The 19,002-nt window shown below is 44.0% G+C and overlaps 1 protein-coding gene across 7 annotated transcripts in view; it reads right to left on the bottom strand.

Annotated features, from left to right (window-relative positions):
• Positions 1–19,002, bottom strand: part of LOC105036427 (phospholipase SGR2) — a 53,611-nt gene that overhangs the window by 31,231 nt on the left and 3,378 nt on the right. For all 7 annotated transcript variants that reach the window (XR_012140839.1, XR_003799712.2, XR_003799713.2 and 4 more), the window contains exon 4: positions 1,219–1,383. Coding sequence is in view for 4 of the 7 variants with exons in the window: in XM_029262404.2 (XP_029118237.2) it covers positions 1,219–1,383 (165 nt within the window). In the remaining 3 variants the exon portion in view is untranslated. The remainder of the gene's footprint in view (positions 1–1,218; positions 1,384–19,002) is intronic.

The following is a 19,002-nucleotide window of genomic DNA, read 5'->3' as shown; positions in this document are numbered from 1 at the left end:
CTCACGGTTTATGAATATATCTCAATTATATGCCTCAGTATTGTAAGTATCATATTGCAGTATGGTTGGTTTTTCAACCCTTACTTTGATCTACCAAACATACAATTTTATTCCCCTTACTTATATCTTTAGAAATGATGGAAAATGTCCCTGCATGATGCTACACATCAACATTCAGGTTTCAATACTTTTACAACTGATGATCTTCCTTTAATAAACCATTAAATCATTAAGCATCCACTGATTGAGTGGAACCAAAATGGTAAATACCAGTTGCATTATCGAAGTTTTTTTCTTCAAAAATTTTCATAACAAAGGGATAATAATAGTACCCATTTGTATGGTTTGACATATTCTAACAGCACAAAAGAAACTAGCTCGCAACCACTTAACATCTAACAGACTTAATAGAATAATCATGCAAGGAGTAGATAATGTAATATGAACTCATGAGGTGCCAGCACATAGTGAATTGACCTTTGATGATAACTTCTTCAGTGATAGCTTTCTCTTTTTTAATCTCTACATTCAGTTCACAGCCTTTACATGGATCCATCATAAGTCAATATAGCATTTGGTTTGCAACTTCTCAGACAGATTAAACATGTAATTCTGGAAAGTTGTTGATCGTCATTGGCATATTAAAATCAGCAACTGATACCAAAAGAGTCCTATCTGACTTTGAATTCAATCTTCAGTTGTCACTTCAGATCCAAAGAGAATTGAGTTCTGCCTGAGTTCATCATTTAGTTAAGGCTGCGGAAGAATTTGTAATCCTAAAGACTAACAACATGATGCTATGATGAGAATATTAGTTAGATCTAGAAGAATGCTTAACAAAAGAAAATAACTTCAAAGTTAAAATCAATTACAAAAATATTATAAGGAACTCTCCAAAGTCCAAACTTATTCACCTTTAAAAAAAAAAAGATTCTAAACACATGCTAACCATCAATGGAAATCATTTTAGAACATTTAAAATCATAGTAGTGTAATTTCCCAGAGTTATGCGAGTACTCATTTGGACATTCCAAGCCTCACCATTTATTCAACATGAATTATTTGTGGGAATTTTTCAGTATCTCTTATTTTGTAAATTTTTAAGCATTTAAGCCCCTGAAAAATTCTGGAAAGATGACAATGATCAGATAAAAGCAAAAAGTACAAAAAAGAATCCTATTCAAAAAATAATTTAATGCTTCAAATGCAGAAGAATACCTCATAAAGGCCACCCTTTACAGGGACGCCAACCCTCTCTTCCTCGACCACATATAGATCATCGGATCCAGAGCCAGTAGTCATACTAGCCGAACAAGGTCCACTTGGACCTGCACTGCATTCTGCATATTCTCTCCACCAATGTGCAAGTAGCTCCTCTTCCCTCTATAATTAATAGTCCAAGAAACAACAAAATTACAGAACAGATATGCAAAAGAATATAGCTTTTGGACAAAACTTAGTACAAGCATGCATATATTTCAGAAAATGATTAGCATCCAAGGTAAAAATTCAAAATATATGGTTCAGAAACAGATAGCCTTCATTTTATTAAATAAAACACCGTGTTAGAATCATGACTCATGGCCAGCAAAGAGAATTCCCATATGAACCAATTCCAATTTAAGTGTATATTTATTAAGATATCTGTACCACTAACATGAATTTATGCATTAAATTTAAAGAATCTAGAAACTATGCCATGTAAAACTGGCAAATAATGTTCCAGCTAAACAACATGTATAGTAAAATGGAGACGTATGCCTTGAACAGATCTGTCCGTTATGAGGGAGTGACTAGAGAGGAAAAATTTGGGTGAGGGAGTGACTAGAGAGGGAAAATTTGGGTGAGGCTTTGATTTTTTATTTTCCTTCTCTAGATGCGTTGTCCCTTGTACGTCATTGCATAGCCTTGATTCAGCTTAACTATGGTGCATGTTGATTCCAATGTTTTGCTCTACTTCCACACTTCTAGCTTCACAAGAATTTGGCTGGTGAACTTCCAGCCAGCCAACTAAGTAAAACTATGTTAGCAAGCTTTTCTTGCAGTCATATCATTTATGTCAGATATACTAGCTGATTCATGACCCCAATCACTTGCTGGGAAAGTTGGGCAACCGAAAGTTCTATGTTGCCATATCTGGTTATTGGAAAAACATGTCATCCATGAGACCCAAAGTCCAATAAAGTTCACCGCTACCTACCAGGGATATACTGAGACCAGCATCTTTTACAGCTCAACATGCAAATTAGCCCAGATTGCACACTTCTTCACATACAAGAGTATCATGATACATTGGATAAGGAAAAAAAAAAAAGGAATCAATGGTGAATGTGACTTCAACATGCTAAATCAAGCACATCCAGAATCCCAGCCATATGAGCAAATTACTTCAAGTGAGCAGCATGGAAACACCAAAATATGTCACAATCCAGAAACCATTCTAAATGCCGGTGGCAATAAGACATTCAAAGAGAAACACCTGCAACCTTAAAAGCTCAATTAAAATGTCACTCCGTCTCCATAAAGAAAATTTCTTAGTTCCAAAAGAGAAGTAAGATGCAGATGTATCCAGCTAATCTAAGAAAAAAGATTTAAAGAAACAAAGATATCGAACTCAAACTCATTAAGGCAATACATGATTCATACCTTCCCCCAGGCTTAAACCCTCATATTAAAATTTTCATGCATCAAACAACTACTAAAGAATTGATCCAATTATATGCTTGCAGTTAGAATTTGAAAATGTCTCACAACAACTACAATGGAGAGGTGAAGTTTTCCTCTCCATTTGCTCAAATAGTTTCACCAGCATGTATTTGTGTCTAGCTGAGTTCAGCATCGCTGTCACCAGTTTTCTTTAAAAATTTAAAAACAGATTCTACTTCGCCTTTTTTCTCAGAGTTTTGACAAACACATTTGGTAATCATGGTTGCTTTTTCTATTTTCCCAAAAAAAAAAAAAGGAAAAACATGCTTGGCAAGCAAAACAGGAAATCCCTCTAGCGGTGCTTTTCCCATAGCAAACTAGCATCAGATCCAAAAGCACATGATAGATAAGGCCAAGCTCCCCCTACTCTCCATCCATCACCATTGCTGAGAAGTCCTCTGAAGCAACAACCCCACCAAGAAGAACAAGCACCCTGACTTCATCAAAGATCACCATTGGATCAAGCCAAGTACACCAACCTCAAGATCCGCAGCCTCCCTGATGCCATCTGCACTGCTCCAACTACATCTACTTCGATTTGCGAAAGCAAAACCATGTAGCTAAAAATCAGATCATTAACCAATTTGTATCAAACAGCAAAAGCTATAGAATTCCGAATTCTATTCCATTACGAAATGAATACAACACCAACAACATCTAGGGTCAGCCTCGAATAGCTTCCTCCTCGCAGATACATTGTTCTGGTAGGTGTGCCATAGGATTAGTCATGGGGCTCACCCTCGACTACTGCCTCTACTTTGTCGGCATTGTCTCCTTAGCCCTCACTCGCCTCATGATCTGCCAAGACCCATCCGGACCCCCTTTGACAACTCACCCTCAACTTCTGCCTCTACTTCTTTGTCGGCATTGCCTCCTTATCCCTCACTCATCTCAAGATCTGCCGAGACCCATCATCACCCCCTTTGCCAGTGTTCACCAAACCGAATGATTCAAGGCATGCTAAATTGTACCGGCGGTCTACCGATACAGTTCGAGCGTTCCATTCGGAACAACAAAAATGGAGCAAGAGAGAAGGAAAAAGAGGAAGAGAGAGAAAGAGGCAAGAGGGAAAGAGAGGAAGAGTCTGGCAGTGGCCCGCTGAGGCCATCGGAGGGCAACTAAGGCCTCCAGAGATCTGCCTTCTCCGAGAGAGGAGAAGAGAGAGAGAGAGATAGAGAGAGAGGGGGAGGGAGAGAAATGGACAGACGAGAAGATGGCGGGGAGGCACCAGAGGGCTGCCAAGGCCCCCGAACAATCAAAATCGACCGCACAGCATCTACAAGGTTGAAACAAGGGCGACCCGGCCCAATTTCATCACGTAAATTTCTTTTATGTGAAACACAGTGAAGTCCATGGCCCTATGGTGGCCATCACCAACATCTCTACCGACTTCCCTTTCCTTCCCTCCCTCCCTCCCTTCCACTCTCTCTCTTTTCCTCTTCGATTCTCTCTCTCTCTCTCTTCCAGTTTCATTTCCATGTCAGTTCACACACAATACGGTCTAGTACAAGGGCTATGCCGCATACCAATCCATATCATCGACCTGCTGGTATGGGTTCTAGTTCTAGTTGGCAAACCTTGCCCTTTGCAATGCCCTTTGTAACCACCCCCAAGATATACTTTGCCACGCTGTAATGCCCATGGCCCCTTCAATGACCCCCTCTAATGCCTCTCCTCCCGCATTGCCTACACCCTCACCTCCCTTCTCCTTCGCCACCTCCCTAGCCTCCTCTCCAGCCTCTTTTGCGCCCATCCCCTCTGCACTACCACCCACCTCACCTCACCTATACCTATACCCTCCCTAATTTTTCCTTCCTCCATGCCCTTACAATCGTCATCCTTCATTGCCCTCTCTCAATATTATCGAAGCTTATACTTGAGGTCGTGGAGACCTTAAGCACCAAAATCACCCCAGGCACCAGGATCAATCCACTCCAACAGCTTCCCAACAGGATCAAAAGGAGGACGTGCCTTAAAGGTCTCCTACAAGGAGGCATAGGCCACTGGCCACGACCTCCCCACCATCCGCCACATCCACATCTGCCTCCTTGCCCTCAACCTTGCTTCTCCGCTCTAAGATCCGTGCTCGACGACGCCCACCTCCTCCTCTACTGCAATTTGCCCTAACTTTTCTTTCTCTCCCTTGTCCACACCCATTTCACCATCTGCCACCACACCACCATCTTACTCCTCCACATGCTCTTTTTCTCTTTTTTTTCTCTTCTTGATTTTCGTCAACCAACATGTTTGTCGTTGGGTATTTGACCAAATAGGATCGTCCTATTCCCATAGAACCTATCACCAAAATACCCCTAGGAGAGGATAGGGCTAAGTGGAGAAAAAAAGATTTTTCATGAGATGGAAAATGAAAACTATTATTAGTCCTATTGCGGCTCGTCTCCGATGGGGTAGTCGGATCATCGTGCCTGAGTGTCGAACGGCAAGGAGTTGGTGGAGGACCGCTCGTCGGAGAGAGGGCACAGTCGAGAGGGCCGAGAGTGAGGGCTCACGGTGCGTTGAACGAAGGTAGGGTCAACTCGGGCTGGACGAAAAGGTCGGCCAACAGCATCCGATGGCAGCAGAAAAACTTGCAAGAAAAGCCTGCATCGGAGATGGCTCCAACGAGAACCCTTCGATGCTCAAGTCAGTTTTTAGCTCAACAAGTGGAGCGAGTGAGGCAGAGTTTCGAACTCTGAGTCCTTGAGTGTGCGTACCTCCTGGGGGTCCCTTCTTATCTTCATTTATAGAGAAAGCAAGATGAAGGATGAAAGGATAGGAGAGCATTCCGATAACGTCCAATCATATGATGCCGCATGGGGACTGTTGCGGCTCATCTCCGATAAGATAGTCGGATCATCACACCTGAGTGTCGAATGGCAGAGAACCGGTGGAGAAAGACCGCTCATCGAAGAGAGGGCACAACCAAGAAGGCCGAGAACGAGAGCAAGGGCTCACAGTGCGTTGACGGAGGCAAGGTTAACTCGAGCCGGACGAAAAGGTCAACTGATGGCGTCCGATGGCAGCAGAAAAATCTACAAGAAAAGCCGGCACCGGAGATGGCTCCGACGAGGATCCTCTAATGCTTAAGTCAGTTTTTAGCTCAACAAATGGAGGAACGAGTGAGACAGAGTTTCGGACTCTAAGTTCTTGAGTGTGCGTACCTCTTGGAGGTCCCTTCTTACCTCCATTTATAAAGAGCAGGATGAAGGACGGAAGAGTATTTCGATAACGTCCAATCATACAGAGCAGCATTGGGGCATCTTTAAATGGCCCTATCAATGGACATGCCTTTTGTCCGATGCATCGGTGGTCGCGGTGGCGGATCTTATCGCGCGCATATAACATAATTAATGACTTTATGGTGTCCTATCACGGTGCACAGCAGACTGCTTAGGATATGACCTTAAGATGACGCGACTTGATGTGACTCGTTGGGACTGTATGGTAGCAACACTTGACTGTCGGTTATTTGGCTTATGCCAACATCCAAGTCGGCCACTAGCTAGAGCAAGATGAAAGGGATTGGGAGCAATCCGAGGTGAGTACCCCATGTGCCAGCAATCACGAGCTCGTCAAGTAGGGTTGGAGAGTTAGGTCAGGAGATGACCGATCTGAAGTATCAAGCGCCGTAAGCAACTGAAGAACCCGATCTCCGGCATCAGTGCTGTCGTGACAGACAAGTATGTCAGCTTTTCACCGATGCCACTCGAGAAACAAGCCGATCGTTGGCCAATATAGTCTTTAACTTGGACAATGTCACCACATCTAGATGATGTTGAGCTCGGACTTCTACCAACCTCAGCTTTCAGATGAGGTCAGCCTCCCAATGAGGCAGGCTTCCTGAGGACCATGATCTTCTGATGAGGCTGGCCCTCTGGTGCCCTCGGCTTTGCGTCGAGACCGGCTTTATGATGACCTCCACGATCCGGCTCCACATCAGTAGCTTCACGTCGGTATCCAAATGGCGTTGGCTTTTACCGAGGTAGGCCTCCGATTGAGGTCGGTTGGATCAAGTCGGTTAAGTGACGAGGATCTATCCCAACACTTGCCCCTCAACTCCTAAGTTCGATTACGTAGTCTCCATCGGATGAAAGGAGTTAATCGATGCATGGATCCGAGTTACTTTTCCTGACGACCATTTCTGGAAGCTGTGCACAACAGACTTGTTTCGGGCGCGAGCCATCATTCTATGGAACATCTCTTCAAGTTCGAAGCATGATGATTAAGGCAGAGCATGGTCGTATCTCCATTTCATTTCAAATCAACTGATCCTTGGTCAATCGAAGATAAGCCGGCTAACCACAACTTTTTTCGTCTGGGTCTGCGCTGCGAACTGTAGCTTATACTCCAACGGCCTTTCGGCCATAGCTGGCACACTAACAGTTGCCGGACTCCACGATTCCATTAAATGGATATTAGCCGAATAACGTCGGATTTCGTTTGGATCTGCGCTGCAAACCGTAGCTTATACTCCAGTGGCCCTTCGACCTTAGCTGGCACACACACAGTCGTCGGACTCCACAGCTCCATTAAACGGGCATTAGTTGAATAACATCTCATCGGAGGATGTGGATTGATCGGCTATCAAGCGATCAAGTTGCTGATGTCTGGAGGAGTTTCCCAAGTTGTAGGAACATCTCGAGTCGTCTGCCTCCCGTAGTGTCGGTCTCGTCGAGGTCATGGTCAACTCATTTTGGAGGGGCTTCTTAGGGAGGACTTCTTCGGAGTTCCTCCGTGAATTTTCTCCTCGGCTTCATCAGCCATGTCGTGGGCAGCTCTCCCTTCCCATCATGAAGGCTTCATTGGGGATTCCGCCTTCGAAAGGTCAGCTTCAGGAGGTCAGTCCTCGGATGAGGTCGGCCTCCCATCTGATGAAACTAAGGGAGTCTCTGACTTGATCTGCCATCCGGAATACTTTGGTCTGACCGATACGAATGGCCAATCAAGTTTTTCATGAGAGGCTTCGCCGCACTTTACGTCGCAAGCCTCAGGGAAGTGGGGCTTAAGGCTACCTCTGGTCTCGTCGGTACTCCTGCTATTGCACCTCGGATTTTGTCGAGGTGACCTCATATCTCGTCAACGATTTTGACCGCATCGCACCTCGAAACCCACCGAGGCGACTTGGGGCCTTGACGAGTGTTTTTATTGTAGGCCATTCCATCGCAGAGGAGCGTCATCGTTTGCTGCACCTCAAATCTCATCGAGGCGGCTTTGATCCTTGACCAAAGGTTTTCATCGTCACACCTCGGACCTGAAGAGGTGACCTCTAATTTGGCCAAGGATTAAGTCTTCGACAGTTAGAGCTGTTTAACACAGAATTGTAAGAAAAAATTTATTTACAAGGTGTTCCTATTGATAATATATTCGTAGATTCTCGACGTTCCAAGTCCGAGAAATCTCCGTGCCGTCCAGGCTCTCGATTTTGTATACTCCAGATCGTAGAACCATTGAAACCTTCTAGGGATCTTCCCAATTCGGAGATAACTTTTCTTACTCGATCGGTTTGGAGAATTCGGCTCTCCTAAGAACTAGATCTCCAGTTTGAAAAATCTTAGGCTTAACTTGAAAGTTATAGTACCGAGCTATCCTTTGCTGATAGGATGCCATCCTCAATTGGGCTCATCTCCAGATCTCATCGAGCAAGTCCAGATCAGCTCGTCACTTGTCCGAATTGGTCCGTTCGTCATAGTGCTCCATCCGAGTCGAAGGTAGGCCGATTTCAATCGAGATCACAGCTTCCGACCCAAATACCAGTTTGAAGGAGATCTCTCCGATCAGGATCCGAGGAGTTATTCGATAAGGCCATAGGATGCTAGAAAGTTCGTCAGCCCAACATCCTTTGGCTTGACTGATCCTTGTCTTCAGGCCTTGTAGAATAGTCCTGTTGGTCACCTCGGCTTCTCTATTGAATTGTGGATGCCCGACCGAGGTAAATTATGGATGATGTGGTATTTTGCATAGAATTCCTCAAACCTGATATTGTCAAATTATCGGCCATTATCGATGATGATCATTCGAGGTAGACTAAAGTGACAGATGATGGATTTTCATAGGAAGTCGGTAGTCTTCCTTTCCATTATCTGCGTCAGCGGTTCGGCCTCCACCCACTTGATGAATAGTCGATGGCCACGATGATGAACCTTCTTTGTCCACTGGCAGACGGAAAAGGACCGAGTATATCGACTCCCCACTAATCAAATGGCCATGATGCTGAAATGGTTGTGAGTTGACTTGATGGAAGCCTTTGGATATTGGCAAACCTCTGACATTGGTCGCACTTCTACACTAGATCGACAGCATCCTTCTATATGGTCAGCCAGTAATATCCTTGCCGTAGTATCTTGTAGGACAGCAACTTGCCCCTCAAGTAGTTGCCGTAAATGCCCTCGTGCACCTCCCGAAGAGCATAGTCGGCTTCAGAGGGTCGAAGGCATTTGACCAAGAGCAAAAATGCCGACCTATGGTAGAGTTGGTCATCGATAATCACATATCGGACCGCCAGTCTCCTCATTCGATGCGCCTCAGTAGGATCAACCGACAAGGTTCCGTTGATCAGGCATTCGACGAACGGATCGATTCAACTCGGCTCATAATCAATCTGAACCTGGTGAACTTCCTTTTTGGAGTCGATACTTGAATTTTCGAGATACTCGATGAAGATCCTCTCCAACTCACCGCAGCCAGATGTGGCAAGTCGGGATAGAAAATCAGTTCGGACATTCTCCAAGTGGGGGATGTGGTATACTTCAAAGTAATCAAAATTTGTTTGCAGAGATCTGAGTTTCTATAGATATCTGGAGAGAATTGGATCTCGGACCTCATATTCTCCTCAGGATTGTCTAGCAACCAGCTACGAGTCGGTGAACACCCTTAAACATTTTATACCGAGATCTTTGACGATCTTCAATCTGGCTATCAGAACTTCGTATTTAGCTTGATTGTTAGACTTTGAAGCCAAACCGAAGGACGTACTCAGTCACCACCCCATCGATGTTGGTCAAAATGAGACCCGCGCCGCAGTCTTGGACGTTTGAGGCTCCGTCCACATGCAGAATCCATGCAGGCTCCAAAGCCTCTCCTTGAGGGCAGTCCTCGACTTGACTGTCGTCGGTCAGAGTGTACTCGATAACAAAATCGGCAAATATCTGAACCTTCATCGAAGATCGCAGGACATAAGAGAGATCGAACTCACTAAGTTCGACCGTCCATTTGGCCATCTCCCCGAAGTGTCTGGTTGTTGAAGCAAAGTCCTCAGAGAGAGATCGATCAAGATCTTCACTGAGTGGGTCTGAAAATAAGGTTGCAGTCGTCGAGTCATCGTGATGATCGTGAAGACCACTTTTTCAATCCGAGGATACCTAACTTCCACCTCATGCAACACCCGACTTATGTAGTAGATCAATTTCTATACCTTATTTTCTTCTCGAACTAGTACCGAGCTCACGACTTCAGAAGTCACAGCCAAATACATGTGTAATTTGTCGTCGGTATTTGACTTTGTCAAAAGTGGAGAACTCAGGTACCGCCTCAGGTCGTCGAAAGTCTTCTGACATTCTTTCGTCCAAGTGAAGTTCTTCTGCCTGAGGGTTTTAAAGAAGGGAAGGCACCGCTCTGCAAACTTAGAGACGAACCGACTCAAAGACGCAACGCATCCCGCCAACTTCTGAATATCTCGTCGAGAGGTCGGGGGCTTCATGTCGAGGACCGTCTTGATCTTCTCGGGATTGGCCTCAATGCCTCACTTCGTCACCATGAAATAAAAAAATTTTACCAACGTGACGTCGAAAGTGCACTTAGTCAGGTTCAGTTTCATCCGATGTCTCCTCAGGGCATCAAAAGCTTCTATCAGATCGTCGATATGGAGAGCAGCTTCCTTGCTGTTCATGAGCATGTCGTCGATGTAGACCTCCATATTGCGACCGATCTGATTCTTGAAGATTTTGTTAACCAGCCTCTAATATGTAGCCCCACGTTTTTAAGACCAAAAGACATGACTTTGTAGCAATACAAGCCTTTATTGGTGATGAACGCCATCTCCTCGTCCTCCGACGCTATCCGTATCTGGTTGTAATCATAAAAGGCATCCATGAAGCTGAGCAGCTAATGGCCTGACGTAGCATCGATCAATTGATCAATTAGGGATAGTGGAAAGCTATCCTTCGGATAAGCTTTATTCAGCTTGGTGTGGTCGATACATATCCATCACTTGCCATTAGCTTTTTTGACCATCACAACGTTTGCGAGCCAATCTGGATAGGTCACCTCGCAGATGAAGTCGGCTGCTAGCAATCTATCGACTCCTCGTCGATAACCTTCTATCGCTCGAGAGCGAAACTTCTTTTCTTTTATCTCACCGGCTTGTGCTTGGCGTCAACAATTAGTCGGTGGACAATCACATCAGATGCGATGTCCGGCATATCTGGGGCAGACCAGGCGAAGACATCTACATTCTTCCTCAGAAAGTTGATCAGCTTCTCTCTCAGTTCGTCGCTTAAGGAAGATCCGACCTAAATAGTTCTAGTCGGGTCCTCGTTGAGGGGCATCGAGGTGAGTCGCTCTATGGGTTCTCGACTTTCTTTGGTCTAGTCCGTCGCCAATGGGAAGAGCTTCAGTCGGCTTCTTTCCTTTGACTGTCGGGCCAGCTGCTGATCTTCTCTCATTTCACTGGTTCCTTTCTTCGTCGAAAAGCGCACGAGCAAGTGATACGTTGAGACGATTGCTCGAAGTGCGTTCAGCCTAGGTCGTCCCAAGATAACATTATAAGTGGAAGGAACCCAAACCACAAAAAAATTGAGTTGCACGGTTGATTGTCGAGCTGGTCGTCCGACAGTAACAGAAAGTTCTATTGCCCCTTCTACCTCGATCGAATCACCAGTGAATCCAATTAAAGGAGCGTTGACTAGTTTAAGTCGATCAATAGAAAGTCGCATTCAAGAGAAATAATTGTAGAAAATTACGTCAGCTGAGCTTCCATTATCAACAAGACATCATTTTACATCATAATTGGTTATCGTCATCGATATAACAACAGCATCATTATGAGGAATTTGGACTCCTTGCAGATCTTCTTTGGAGACGTCATTCAAACCGACATTTGGAGGAGCTTTCTGAGTCATCAGCTCTCCGAAATCTCGGCCCCGCCAAGAACACGCTAATCACACCCACTGTAGGTTGAGCGTGAGCTTCCTCATCGAGACGTGACTGAGGCTGAGAGTCATCCGACAGCTACATAGGTCGGTCCCGCACATACTTCCCAAGGTATCCCCATCTTATTAGGTCCTCTATCTCATTCTTCAGCTCGATGCACCTCTTGATGTCATGGCTGTAGTCGCGATGGAACCAACAATAGCACCTCCGATTACAGAACACTGTTTTTGTCTTCATCGACTGGGGTCGTCGAAGGTAGTCGCATGAATGGTTGAGGGGTGTAAGAATCATACCTGGGGCCGAAGTTTTTGGACTTCAAATTTGGTCAGGAAGGTAAAGCCTCCCTCTCACCGTGGGCTCAACTGGGACCCGCGAAGGTTCCCTTTTTCTTAATCTTCTTCTTCGAGTCCTTGCCCTCAGATCGACGTCGATCAATCTCTCCCTCAGCTCGGATGTACTTCTGTGCGTGCTCGAAGAGTTCGGTATACGTTCGAAGAAGCATCTTGTCCAGGGAATAGGTGAACTTGGAGCTACATAGTCCCTGCTTCATGGCAGCGATGGCCATTGATTCGTCAAGGTCTTAGATCTCCAGAGTGGTAGCGTTGAAACGTGCCACAAAGTCTGGCAGAGGTTCTCCATCTTGCTGCCTGACGGAGAAAAGGCTGTGGGATGTCCGCGGATCTTCTGATTGATGTCGAAGTACGCCATGAAGAGCTATCCGAGCTGGTCGAACGAACGGATACTCTCCGATTGAAGTCCAGAGTACCATGTTCGGACGATTTTTCTGAGGGTAACCGAAAGGCAATGCAGAGGACGTCGGATGCCTCCTGAAGAAGCATGAGAGCTTTGTAGCTCTCAAGATGGTCGAACGGATCGATGGAGCCATCGTACGGTTCCACCTGCGGCATCTTAAACCGATCTGAAATCAGTTCATCGAGAATCCATCAAGAGAAGGATGGACGGGTGCTGACGTCGAGCTCGTCGATAGGATCTTGGTTGTTCGCTTGGAGCTGATCCAAACGGTGATCAATTTTCTTCAACCTAAGGTTGTATTCATCCAATCGCCGCTGAGATTCATCGAAACGTTTGGAATATCCTGGGATAAAACCTTCCCCAGAAGATCTTGACGGAGATCGCGACCTCTTTCCCTTGTGTGAAGCTCGTCGAGGGGAAGGGGACCGACGATCACCGGAAGCAGCATGTAGAGTACATCGAGAGTCAGCTTGTGACGATTGTCGGACGAGTCGAGAAGCCGTCCAATGGGAGCACCGAGATGAGTGGCAAGATGGAGAACGAGGCCGGGGATTGCCTGGAGGGCACATCCTGTGGTGCCAAATCCTCTATCCGTCATTGCTGCTGCTCCGCAATCTGCTGGAGACTGTGGACAGCCTCCGTCAATGCTCTAACTTGCTGTACCAAGGTGGCAAGCTATTGCTAGTCCGCTGTTTCCTCCAATCGTAAGGCACTCAACTCCCCAAAGGTCATCGGAAGTGCGTCACGCCGCGATGAGCGTCGAGCGGAACTAAGAGAAGCACTTTGTGCTCTCGTCTTGGCCATTAAAACTTATGAAAGAATGTTTCACCCCCCTATCTGGCGTGCCAAACTGTTGCGGCTCACCTCCGATGGGATAGTCGGGTCGTCGCACCTGAGTGTCGAACGGTAGGGAGCCGGTGGAGGACCACTCACCGGAGAGGGCACAGTCAAGAGGGCCAAGAACGAGAGTGAGGGCTCACAATGCATTGAACGAAGGCAGGATCAACTCGGAACGGACGAAAAGATCGGTCGGCGACGTCCGATGGCAGCAGAAAAACCTACAAGCCTACATCGGAGATGGCTCCGACGAGGACCCTCCGACGCTCAAGTCAGTTTTTAGCTCAATAGATGGAAAAGTGAGTGAGGCAGAGTTTCGGACTCTGAGTTCTTGAGTGAGCGTACCTCCTGAGAGTCCCGTCTTATCTCCATTTATAGAGAGAACAGGATGAAGGATAAAAAGGATGGAAGAACATTTTGATAACGTCCCATCATATAGAGCCGCATAGGGACATCTTTAAATGGCCCTGTCAGCGGTATGCCTTTTGTCCAACGCATCAGTGGTCGCGACGGCCGGCCTTATCGTGCGCATGTGACATAATTAATGATTTTATGGTGTCCTATCATGACGCATGGCAAACCCTTAAGATATGACCTCAGGATGATGCGACTTGATGTGACTTGATGGGACTGTATGGCAGCCACACTTGACCACCAACTGTTTGGCTTATGCCGATATCCAGATCGGCAACTAGTTGGAGCAAGATGAAAAGAATTGGGAGCAGTCCGAGGTGAGTACCCCGCATGCCAGTAGTCCCAAGCTCGCCAAGTAGGGTTAAAGAGTCAGATCGGGAGATGATTGATTTGAAATATTAGGCACCGTAAGCAGCTGAAAAATTCGATCTCCGGATCAATACTGTCTCGACAGACAAGTACGTCAGTTTCTCGCCAATGCCACTGGAGAAACAGGTCGGTAATTGACCGATGTAGTCTTTAACTTTAATGTCGCTACATCCAGATGATGTTGAGCTCGGACTTCCACCGACCTCAGCTTTCAGATGAGGTCGGCCTCCTGATGAGGCAGGCTTCCTAGGAACCACGATCTTCTGATAAGGCGGCCCTCTGGTGCCCTCAGTTTTGTGTCAAGATCGGCTTTATGATGACCTTCACAATCCAGCTCCACATCGGTAGCTTCACGTCGGTATTCTCCGAATGGCGTCGGCTTTTACCGAGGTAGGCCTCCGATTGAGGTCGGTTGGATCAGATCGGTTAAGTGACGAGGATCAACCCCAACAAGCCCCACACGAGGTTTGTGAATAAGTGATCAAGTAAAAGGGAGCCAACTGCACCCAAGCCTGCATCGATAGAGTATTTGAAGCACAAGAGCTCCCTCAAGTCAATTGGGAAAAGGTCGAAGGGTTCCTACTTCCTATAATGACAAGGGTGGAATCGCTTAGTGGTGGCTCCAGGAGTGGCAACTACAGTTATGGAGCCACAAATGGATACGAACCATGGCAAGGCAGCAACTACAACCACGAAGGAGGAGAGGAAAAAGATGGAAAGGAGGATAGTTTGGGGAGAGCAAGGACGAAGAGATGAAAGAAAAAAATTGTGAGAGTATAGCTTGATTCGAGGAATTAGTTTCGTGATTCAAAAGTTAATTTTTAAAAAATAATCGAAGTAATAATTTTTCACTAACTTTTTACATAAATTCTGAAAGTCACTTTTAAAAATATCAGATTTTGTGTATTCACTTTTAAAAATAAGAAAAAGGAAAAAAGTGATACCAAACCGAGCCTAAGTATAATTTGTTATGACAATTTGATATAACAATCAAGCCTCTATGGAAGCCTTTCATCTAGCATTCATTATTGAACTTTGCAGAGTTTCGAATTCAAAACATATCTCCACACCAGTACAAGCAAAGAACTTTGTTATATGGAAATTTACTTGAGCATCACAGTAAATTTTTCCAATTATGAGTATTATTTCATGTTATAGCAGCTAAATACAACCATCATAACAGCCATAACTCAATTTATGAATATATCCAGTCAACAAACATAGCAATTATTTCTGTTATCATGGTAAAAAGTATTTTCTAGAGTCTATCATCTTCGAACATCAACAATAAATCCTCCATTACAGCTAAGGGTGAGTCTCGATGGTTCAATTACATAGCTATGGTTTGTGCATGATAACCACAAAGGTAGAAATTATCATTAAGAATTAGAGTGGAGACTTTGCACCATGGCCAGTGAAACCTTCCCGAATTGCATGGTTCGGGCGTGCCAAATCATACCACTAGTGGACCGACATGGCTCTGGCCTTTGAATGAAACATAGGCAAAGGTGGGGGACAAGAGATAAGGTAAGGTAATGAGAGGGAGAGATGGCCTCCGTAGGCTGCCGACCACCGCCGTCGCTGCCAAGGGAGAGGATCTCTAGATCAATCAAAACAGGGCAACCATGTCGACTTCATCGAAAAATTGCAAAAAAATATAAATAAAAGGAACAAGGAAGTCAGCAAAGAAGGAGACGATCTCTAGATCGATCAAAACAGGGCAACTATGATGACTTCATCAGAATATCGCAAAAAAAAAAGAGGAACAAGGAAATCAGCAATGGTGTTACTGACTTCCCTCAATAACACCAAAATGAAAAAGTGATCCAAAGATCCTCTCTCTCAATAGAGGTGGAGATGGCCTTGGCAACCTTCCACCAACCTAAAAGAACCTACAGAGGCCGTCTCTCCCTCTCCTTTCCTCCCCTTTTCTCTCTCTTTCCTCTCTTTCCTTCACCCTCTCCCCCTTTCTGCTGTGTTGGCTCAAACCCAGCATAGAACGGCACAAGGGCATACCAAACTGGGTACAGGCTCCGATACTACCACAACCAACCTTGCTTTGCACCTTTACATAATTGCATGATTATACATTGTTAGCCCGACTTGAGAATATACCTAGTTAAAATGATTCTATCGACTATCAAGATAGTTGTCCTCCCAAAATATGATATTGGCCCCAACTTGTCAAGGAGAATTTGATAGCATTTCAATCAAGGACTTAAACATTCAAGTAAGCTGCGAATATCAATCAGTAGTTCATAAGTCACATACCATAGACACAAATTATACAAGTTGGCACAAGCCATCACCAACCAATATAAATAACCAAAAAGTAACAAAAAAGAAAAAAAGAAAAAAAGAAGTACACCAAGCAATACAAGAAATATGAGTGCTAAATCTATTTGAAGGCTTGCCTTCACATTATACCTATACATAATGGGGCATCAAGCTTTACTAGGTTTTAAGCTTAATAAAGGTGATGATTCTTGATCATATCATTAAGAGTTGAAGGAACTCACCTCTACTTTATCTAGTAGAGCTTTATAATTTGTACACATCAAGGTTTTAAATCCTGTTGGATGGGGGTGTCCCAGTTTTTCCATGAAACAGTATGCTCTACTACCCTATCTCGTCCTAGGGTTAGTCCCAGTCAAGAGTCCCATAGGTATGCTATGTCTCTCTCCCCTTCTTCTTTCCTTTCCCTTCCTTTCTTTTTTTTTTTTTTTTGTTGTCTTTCCTTTTCTTCTTTCTTATACTTATTCCTTCTTTCCTCCTTTTTCTCCTTACCTTCCTTTCCTTTTTCTTCTTCTTTCTTTTTCTTAGCCCTTACTTTGCTTCCTTCTTTCCTTTTTCTTCTTTCTCTTTCCTTTCTTCCTTCTTTCCTCATTTTCATTCTTTTTATTCTCTTTCCTTTCTCTCTCTTTTTCTTCTTCTTTCCTTTCACTTTCCCTTCTTTCCTTTCTTTCCTTCCTTTTTTTTCTTCTTCTTTCCCCACATGGATGGGTTTCGTAATCTCAACCCCGACTTCATCCCATTTTCTCATAGGAATGGGATAGAACAACTGGGTGTCCCCTTATTCTGTTGAGACATAAAACCCTAATACATAGTAAAGGACAAATTAACCAGCCAACTCAACATAAAATGCTTGGTATAGTTGACCAACTATAATTACATTATGGTTCCTGCTTGCCTTTACACTTCGTAAAAAGCTCACCTTATAATCCACATATAAATATCTTTTGATTTGATTTCTACCATGAATACCTGTCAAATGCCTTTTTTTTACTATCTCTTAGCCTAGCATAAAATATCAAAATACTAGTTCTACTGCAACTTAACTGTTACAGACCATAAACATCCTCACAACCTATGAATGGCTGGAATTTCTTTCCTTTTATCATCCCATACACTCTGAAAGGCTGGTATTTCTTTCTTGTTATCATTCCTATCTGTAACAACAGGACATCCCTTACACTTGTCACACAAATTTCTTGCTCATTATGCCAAATGCAATTTCTCAAAGCATAAATCAAGCACAACCATTAGTACTTTGCAAATACTTCTCTTGAAACACAAACATCCCTCTCCCCACATAACCTTCAAAGTTCAAGCCAACAAGCAGCACCATTCTTTTCCTTCTCCAATCTCCTCCTGTTCCTATTCCATAGTTGAAAGCCTATGGTTTCAGGTTTTTACAATTCCTCATACCATCCATCTAAAGAGGAATCTTTCATTTTTCATGTCGTTCTTATTCTAATCTTGCTAGTATACATACTTATGAACATCAATGTGCTCTCACATCCCACTACCAAATGATGACACTGTTTGCATACTCCAAAGATGAATTTTTATAGTGCCATCTTCTATTTGGTGCAGAATGGCAGAGTTTATGATCAGCAACCTCCGAATTCACAACTATCTACAATGTTTTCTCTGCAAAATACCAATAATTTTTTTGTATCATTCAGTCTTATCAGGATAAGCAGGCTATTTGTGGGACAATAGCAGTCCCTATGGCAGGAGATGACAGCTTTAGAACTTCTTGAACTCAAAACCACATGCCTTTCCTTTCACATTTAAATTTTCTTTGCTGCAAGTGAACTTACAAGTTAAAGATTGACTTCAAGAATTATAATTTTAAAAAGTTATATGTCTCACACAAAGGTTACAAATTTGTTAAAATAATAACAACAGGACCTTCGCTGAAGTTGTTATAACATGACACATTCATTATTTCTCAAATTCATTTCAAAAGCTCCTCTTCACAATGATTGAAAAAAGATCCACTTGCATAACCCACCTAATCCTCTGGATATGCATTTATCTCGTCCTATGCTCCTTGATTTCAAGGAAACTACTTGTAATTAAATTCTCAAAACTTGAAGGAATCATCCTTGAGGCTGGCTTTGCTATGTCAGAATATACTTTTCCTCACCTCAAGTTACCCATTTATATTTATGTCAATGATCATAATGCTGCAAACTCTTCTGGGATTAAATCTTCAAGGAGTATATTTGCACGAGTTTTCTCTAAGTGCATTATTGTTCGCTTTCCAAGAATATAAATTCTTGATCCAAGTTTCCCTGCATGCTTAGCTAATAACTCAATCCTTATATTATAAATGAGTTTAATCTCAACAAAGCCTAACGATTGAAAGTCTCTTCATGGCACGCCCCTCTTATTAGCAAATAGTTCAAGGTTCACCGAACCAATATCAATGGGTGCACCGACCAGCTACAGTTCAATATGGTACCAATACATACTATACTAAGCCAA

Source organism: Elaeis guineensis, chromosome 1 (assembly GCF_000442705.2).
Source record: "Elaeis guineensis isolate ETL-2024a chromosome 1, EG11, whole genome shotgun sequence".
NCBI lineage: Eukaryota > Viridiplantae > Streptophyta > Magnoliopsida > Arecales > Arecaceae > Elaeis > Elaeis guineensis.
This window is presented reverse-complemented; position numbering and strand designations above follow the sequence as displayed.